The 8,111-nt window shown below is 40.6% G+C and overlaps 1 protein-coding gene across 1 annotated transcript in view; it reads left to right on the top strand.

Moving 5' to 3' along the window:
- Window positions 1–8,111, top strand: part of tmem50a (transmembrane protein 50A) — a 40,245-nt gene that overhangs the window by 12,005 nt on the left and 20,129 nt on the right. The window contains exon 2 of the mRNA XM_048603048.1: window positions 1,341–1,519. Within this exon, the coding sequence (XP_048459005.1) occupies window positions 1,421–1,519 (99 nt within the window). The 5' untranslated portion in view covers window positions 1,341–1,420. The remainder of the gene's footprint in view (window positions 1–1,340; window positions 1,520–8,111) is intronic.

Raw genomic sequence — 8,111 nt, 5'->3', positions numbered from 1 at the left:
AAAAAAAAAAAAAAAAAAAAAAAAAAAAAAAAAAAAAAAATTTAAGAAGTTTGTCCCCCCTCCCCCCCCCCCCCCCCCCCCCCAAAAAAAAAACATTACATTGCATGTAATTGACCCAATTTTGGCACTTGTGAATTTTGTGACCTCAAGAGAAAGTTGAGATTGATTTGCCCATGTGACACTTCTGATGGATGATTAATTGCTGATATTTTGAATATTTTTGTGCAGACATGCTGGGTCCTGCAGTCATTGAGGATAGCACCTCCTCCTTTTTAGTTGTTTAATAGCCTGCTAGCATTCATTGCTTTGTGGCCGGACTGCAGTTCTTTGATCTCCATCCATTCATTGTGAGATCACTTAGTACACTGTCTGTTGTTTAGCATGCATCTTATTATCTTAAGTCCGTAATATATAGAAGTTGACGTAGCCATGCAACCCATCATGTCTGCTCTGCAGATTCAGTTAGATTATGGCTCTCGGAAGGTAGTGAATCTGTGAAATCCTTCTGCCACAGAGGGCTGCAGAGGCTAGGTTATTAAGCACATTCCAAAAGAATAAGAGGTGATCTAACTTGAAACACAAGAGCCTTAGGGGACTTGACAGGGTAGATGTGGAAAGGTTGTTTCTCCTTGTGGGAGAATCTAGGAACAGCGCATAATCTCCAGAATAAGAGGTTGGCCACTTAAAACACTGTTGAGGAGAAATTTCTTTTGTACAAGAATTCTTTACTGTAGAGGGTTGTTGAGGTTGGATTGTCAAGTATATTCAAGGCTAAAATGGACAGATTTTTACTCTCTAAGGGAATCCAGGGTTATGGGGGAAATGGCAGGAAAGTGGATTATCAGATCAGCTGTGATTTCATTGAATGGTGGAGCAGATTTGATGGACTGGATGGCTTACTTTGGCTCCTACATTCATGGTTTTATCATCTTAACTCCGTTTGGTATAGATCCACAGATGTCAACGAGCAGGACCGCTCAGGGTTGACTGGATGTACCTTTTTGTCATGCTTGGGTCAACTTTCCCATACATTAATGTAGTACTTTGTAAATGGAATTAAAATTTTGTATTCGTTTATTGCAAGTTATCTGATAGTACTTACTTTTGTTCAGTTTTTTTCCTATTCAGAAAATTTTGTTTTTTTTTAAATTCCTGGAGCAAAAGTCAGATTGGAATGCTAGCTAATTTGAATAATTGAGACCAATGGAACACAGGGAATGGGAAAATCCAGCATTCAGTCCGGCTATAAAAGTAAATTTGGCCCCTAATTTCAGTTCAACAATGAAGCATGGCCAAAGGGATTATTTTTCCTAATGGTATTGTGTATTTCTTTCTTTTAGTGAAACTCAAACAGAATCTGAAGGTTGAAGATTACGTTGAAGTCCAGTGAAAAGCGTACAGTCCAAACAGCAGTTTTGAGATGGCAGGATTCCTGGACAATTTTCGCTGGCCGGAATTTGAATGTATTGACTGGGGAGAAAGCAGAAATGCAGTTGCTTCTATAGTAGCTGGGGTGTTGGTAAGTTCTGTGAACAGGTAACTATTATTTCAATGCCTCATTTTGGAGATGATTCTAAAATTACTCTTTCCTTCTCAAAAATACTGCACTAGTGATCCACCGCATAGCACAAGAAATGATTTTCTTGAAAGTGTTATACATAAATAATTGTGACATGCTAACAACCTATTTAACACAATCAGTCCCTGTGAAATATAAATATTAACATGAACAAATACTATTTATCATCTTTATCTGCCTGTTACTGGATGTATTTTTCATATCTTATTCAATGCAGTCTTGTGGAGATTTGAGATCCACGAAATGTAGTTTTTATGAAAGGAACCTTTAGCTTCCTCATAACTGTGACCATGACTGAAGTAGAACATCTTTTAATATAGTAAAATATCAGGTGTCACTTCATGCAGATAATGTCGAATTTTGTTTGATAAAGTGACATCAGCTGATATTAGGAAAGGTGACAAAGTTGATTTGAGAAGTAAGTATAAAGGAACAGAGCAAAATTAGGAGGGAATTACAGAGTTTGGTCCCTTTGCAGCTGAAGCAAGATAAGATTTAGGTCCATGGCCCTTCGAGCCTGCTCCATCTTTCGATGAAGTTACAGCTAAATTGATTGCGGTTCAACTTTGCTTTCTATCAAGCCCCTCCCCAAAACCCTTGCCTACCTTATTTATCAAGAATGTATCCAACTTAACCTTGAATAAATTTTGTGATCCTGCCTCTGCTATTCGTCGGAGAAGAGAATTCCACAGATCAATAGCAATCCGAGAGGAGAAAAATTTTCATTTTCACCTTAAAGGGAGACTCCTCATTTATTTTTTTTGGATGGCCCTCTAGTCTTTTCATTAGAGAAAACATCCTTATTTCTTACTTATCAAGTGCCCTGAGGATCTCCAATAAGATCACTCCTTGTTATTGTAAACACTAATGGATGTTGGTTAAACATGTTAAACCTTTCTTCATTAGATATGCCCTTCATCCCAGAACTGAGTCAAATGAACCTTCTTTGAACAGCTTCTAATGCATTTATTTCCTTTTCTATTTAATTTTCTTAAGGAAAGCATAGGTGTACATACAATTGCGAATGCAGTCTCACCAAGGCCTTAAACAACTGTGGCAAAATGCCCTCCTTTTATGTTCTATTTCCCTTGCTGCATTCCATTGACCTTGCCAGTCACTTGCTGTACATGCATGTGATCCATGGTGCCAGAGTACCCAGATTGTTCTGTATCCGAGTTCTGCAGTCTTCTTCACTCTCTCTCAGTATTACCAATTTTCTCCCCACTTACTTAGCTAGTCTGTATCCCTTTTTTACATTCTTTATGTCAACTTGACAGTTACTCTTTGCCTGTCTTGGTGGCAGTTGGCAAACTTAATTGTCATTCTTTACAATCTTTCATTCAAACCATTTGTGTGAACTGCAAATAGTTGAGCTCCCAGCACTGACTTCTGCAGCACTCCATCCTGCAGCTTGGCAACCTGAAAATAACGCACATTTTTTTTTTCGGCTTTCATTTAGCCAACCAATCCTTTTTATCCATTTCTAGTATCCCTACCGGATGAACTCTCATGTCGTGTACTACCTGTTTTGATATGGCATCTTATCAAATGAGCGTTGGCATGACCATCAATGCTGGGAAGAAGAAAACCAGGCCTGTCTGCAGGTGTCCAGAATTAGATGATCATGGAGATTTTGTAGGGCTGGAGGAGATTTATGGAAATGGACAGGGATAGAGCAGCTATTCCGTTCACTTGTCTGAAGAAGAATATATTCTGAAGTGGTTGCAAGAGGAAAACGTTTCCCTTCAGACAGATGTTGGTGGACCGGGAACTAGGGTAGGCAAGTGAGCATGGGAGACAAGTTAGAATGCAGGGAATATTTGAGCTCTGGGTTTAAGATCAAGATTTTGAGGATGCAAGTCTGAGACCAGCCTGGAGGAAACTGGAATAGTTAAGTATAGAGGTAACAAAGGCACAATTGTTTTAACTTTATTGTCACATACTCAAATGCATCACAGTGTCATCTTAGCTACAAAGATACCAAATTTATATGAAACGAAAAAAAGTTAAAGAAATAAATAGTTCAGCATTACAGGTTATAGGAATAAATTAGAAAAATAAAGAACTATAAAAAGTTCAGAATATTAGTCTTCCAAACCTGTTCATGCTGGCACCTTGCCTCAAGGGAGACATCTGTCGCCTCGCCACTGTGTCTCTGCTGAGTAAGCTTGTCAGCTGCTAAAAACAATGTTGTGGAGGTAGTTGTGGTAACAGAGGATATAAGATGAAGAGCTTAACTCCAGGTCAATAAGACTGGCAATTATTGCCATGTTCGGTCTCGAACGAGACTTGCGGAGAGGATACAAAAATATTTTGGCACTGAGGATATCAAGGACTTTTGGGATGGGCTAGGAAAGTAGAGATAATGTACATGATCAGCCATAATAATGAATGGTGGAGCAGATTCAAAGAAATCTTCTATTTCTCATGATCTTTTAAAGTATCAGCATGGATAGGGAATGGAGTTTTTGGCAAGAATCAAAGATAATAGCTTTGGTCTTCCCAGTATTTAATCAGAGGAAATTTCTGCATGCTGGATGTTGAGCAAATAGCATGACTTGAGGTGATGATGTTGAGCTGTGTCCACCATGTACATAGTTACAGTCACACAGCATGAAAGCAGATCCTTTAGTCCAACTGGTCCATGCTAACCAAGTTTCCCAAACTAAACTAGTCCCATTTGTATGCATTTCACCCATATTGCTTTAGACTTTGAGAGAGCAAGAACTGCAGATGCTGGAGTCAGATTGATGAAGGGTGTAAACCCAAAACGTCAACTTTCCTGCTCCTCTGATGCTACCTGATCTGCTGTGTCCCTCTCTCTTTCTTTTTTAGACTTTCCCTTTTCAGGTACCTGTCCAAATGTCTTTTAAATGTTGCAACTGTGGCAGCATGGTGGCTCAGTGGTTAGCACTGCTGCCTCACAGCGCCAGGGACCCTGGTTCGTTTCCACCCACGGGCGACTGTCTGTGTGGAGTTTGCACATTCTCCTCGTGTCTTCTTGGGTTTCCTCCAGGTGCTCCGGTTTCCTCCCATAGTCCAAAGATGTGCAGGCTGGGTGAATTAGCCATGCTAAATTGCCCATAGTGTTCAGGGATGTGTAGATTTAGGTGGGTTCTAGGAGGATGGGTCTGGGTGGAATGCTCCGAGCGTCAGTGTGGACTTGTTGGGCCAAAGGGTCTGTTCTCACACTTTAGGGATTCTATGATTCAAATACGAACCACCCTTTGTGTGAAAAAGATGCCCCTTGGGTCCTGTTTAAATCTTTTTCCTTTCACCTTTAAAATTATGCCCTTGTATTTCAAACTCCCCTAGCCTAGGGAAAAGACCTTGGCTATTCACCCTATCGATACCTGTCATGAATTTATACATCTCCACAAGGTCACTCCTCAACCTTATATGCTCTATTGAAGATAGTCCCAGCCTCTCCAGCTTACTTTATTCTCCTCCAGATCCTTTATATAAATAGCAAACAGCAGTGGACCCAGCACTGGTCCTTGCAGAACTCTGCTGGCTACTGACCTCCAGTCCGAAAAGCAAGCCTCCACCATCACCCTCTGTCTTCTACTATCAAGCCAACCAGAGTCTTGCTCACAATCTGGGCAAGGAATTCTGCCCATACTAAACCAGGCATCCTACTTTTGGATCATGTTGCTGAGGATACTGTGTAGATGTGAAATGGTTGGCTTTAGGATATTCTAGATATATTTGTGCAGAAGTGGGAAGGAGCACCATTTAAAGTGATTCTTAGGCTAGCTTGATTGGCATGGGACTATTGTGCAACTGAATGAAGAAGAGTTGGCGTTGGGGGAGAATTGTGCGGTTACCTGTATGGACGGGTAAGGAGGAATAATTTGCCAAAGTTGCTGTCTCGTAGGATGTAACTTGTGACTTTTAGGGCCTTTTTAAGGCTGTGTTGTGATGAAAACTTGATCATAGAAGTTCAAATATAGCTGACTGTATTCCTTTAAACAATCTAACATGTACATTAAAATTAAAAATGAGATCAGTCTGCAAACACAATATTACATAAGAGGAGAGGGATATCAAAACAGTATGTAGATACTAGATTCAGTTCACAGGTGTTTGAAATGTCTTTCTAAAACCGATCCAATATACATTTTGCAATATAGCTTTTGATTTAGGAGTTTTTATCAACCTTCGATACATTTTGTGAGCAACGTAGTTACTAGGGAGTCTACAATAGTTACCAAAACTGATGTGGTTATTAAGAAAAGCGTACAGTATATAATCTAATTTCTTGGATGTAGGGTGGGAAGCTATTTGTCAATTAATTATCACCTGACATGGGGATGTTATCTGTCGTCCTAATTATCTGGACAATCACTTAGAGTACCGCTTTTTTGAATTGAGATTTTATGAAGCACTTCAGTTACTGCAATGCCATGTACTGCTATCACTGGCTGCCTTCCATCACTGACACTCTATTTAATGTGGTGGATGGGGGGTGGATCAAGCATCTTTGATCAAGTCTTGTCATGAACAAAAACAAATGCTAGAAAAGCTCACCAGGTCTGGCAGCATCAATGAGGAAAATATTAGTTAACATCTAGTGACCCTTCCTAAGAATATCATGAATGTAATTGAGCTTCTTGAGAGTTGGTGCTGGACTCATCCAAAGAAGTGGAGTGTGTTCTATTGTACTTCTGATATGGGGATAGTGCACAGGGCAATGAAGGAAATCGTCAGCCTTTCAGAATTCATTGTAGCTTAAGTTCCAATTGAATACATCTATTCACGTTGCAATTGTATCTTGTGCAGCTATAAAGGCTGTTCCATTCACAACATTTGAGGAGTCCCTTTTGCCAGCTTGTAACACCGCTGTCCAGTTATCTTTATCCCCTCCAAGTTTGGGTGCTTACCATGCATTTCCAATGATAATTAAATACATTTAATTTTCACACCTAAGTGTTTGATAAGCTTTTGCAAGCCCCAGAGATTTAATGGTGAGAATGTTAACTTTTTGAATAAAATGCAGCTAATCTTTCACCTGACATGGTGAAAACATTTCACTTTGTCCCAAGAACAATGAAGGATAAGACTATGATCGAAATATTGGGCTTGGCTCAATTGCTGGGTCTAAAATTATAATTGTGTACTTGGTAGAGACTTATAATATGTTGTAATTTGTTTTAATGGAACAGTAGAGGGGGGGAAAGAAAAGAGCAATGTGTACAGAACCAATATTCTTTGTTCTAAACAGAGCTACTGATTGCCATGATGCAGTTGCTAAAAGGAGACTGCACAGTGGAACTCCATCAAAATTGGCTTCTTGAAAACTGAAATATATTTATTTTCAGTTCCGATAAAGGAGGGAATGAAGTGGTCATTTTACTCTTGTAGGTCCCTATAGCATGTCCCAAAAGAAGAAAGTGGAGAAGATGTTGAATCTTTTAATACTACTTTCTGTCAATTACTCATCTTCACTCAAAGTAGGTGATCTAAAAAGCCTGCTCCAGTTAGCACCATTTAGTACCTCTAGGTGGCAGTGTGCCATAACTACATGAAATAGTACAAAATAGAATGAGAGAAAACTGCTTGATTTTTACAGGAGGACATTACAAGTAGCTTGAAAGGAAGTACATTTTTAAAAATGTAGAATGAATTAGACAAATGAATGAATAAAATTCAGAGAAAAGCTAAAGAAAATAATTAGGGAACGATCTGTGAATGCTGGAAATCTTGGGGGGTGGGGGAAAAAGAGAAAATGCTAGAAAACAAATCATTAACAGAAATAAGAACCAAAAGAACTGCAGGTGCTGTAAATTAGGAACAAAAACAAAGTTGTTGGAGAAGCTCAGCAGGTCTGGCAGCATATGTGAAAGAGAAAACCGTTAATGTTTCGGTTCCGGTGACCCTTCCTCAGAACTGTTCCTCGGAGTTCTGTAGAGGAGGTCACGTCGGGAGCAGTGGATGCAATAGACCACACTGATGGATGTGCAGGTGAACCTCTGTCTGATCTGAAAGGTTTGTTTGGTTCCTTTGGATGGAGGTGAGGGGGGCGGTGTAGGGGCAGGTGTAGCACTTCCTGCGGTTATAGGGAACGGTGGTGGGGCTAGTGGGAAGTGTGGAGTGGACGAGGGAGTCACGGAGGGTGTGGCCCCTACAGAAGGCAGATGGGTTGCGGAGGGAAATATATCTTTAGTTGTGAGGTCGGATTGTAGGTGGCGGAAGTGGCGGAGAATGATATGTTGAATATGGAGGTTAGTGGGGTGATACATGAGGACCGGGGGGATTCTGTCTTTGTTTTTGTTGCGGGGAGGGAATGTGAGGGCAGAGGTGCGGGAAATTCAAGAGATGCGGTCGAAAGCGTTTTCCACCACCGAAGGTGGGGGGTGGTGGGGAGTTGCGGTCATTGAAATAAGAGGACGTCTAGGAAGTTCGGGAGTGGAATGCCCCATCTTGGGAGCAGACAAGGCGGAGGAGTTGGGAGTAGGGGATTGCATTCTTGCAGGTAGGTGGGTGAGAGGAGGTGTAGTCTAGGTAGCCGTGAGAATTGGTTGGCTTGAAA

The sequence above is a fragment of the Rhincodon typus genome, chromosome 11 (assembly GCF_021869965.1).
Source record: "Rhincodon typus isolate 14 chromosome 11, sRhiTyp1.1, whole genome shotgun sequence".
NCBI classification, from domain to species: Eukaryota; Metazoa; Chordata; class Chondrichthyes; order Orectolobiformes; family Rhincodontidae; genus Rhincodon; species Rhincodon typus.
This window is presented reverse-complemented; position numbering and strand designations above follow the sequence as displayed.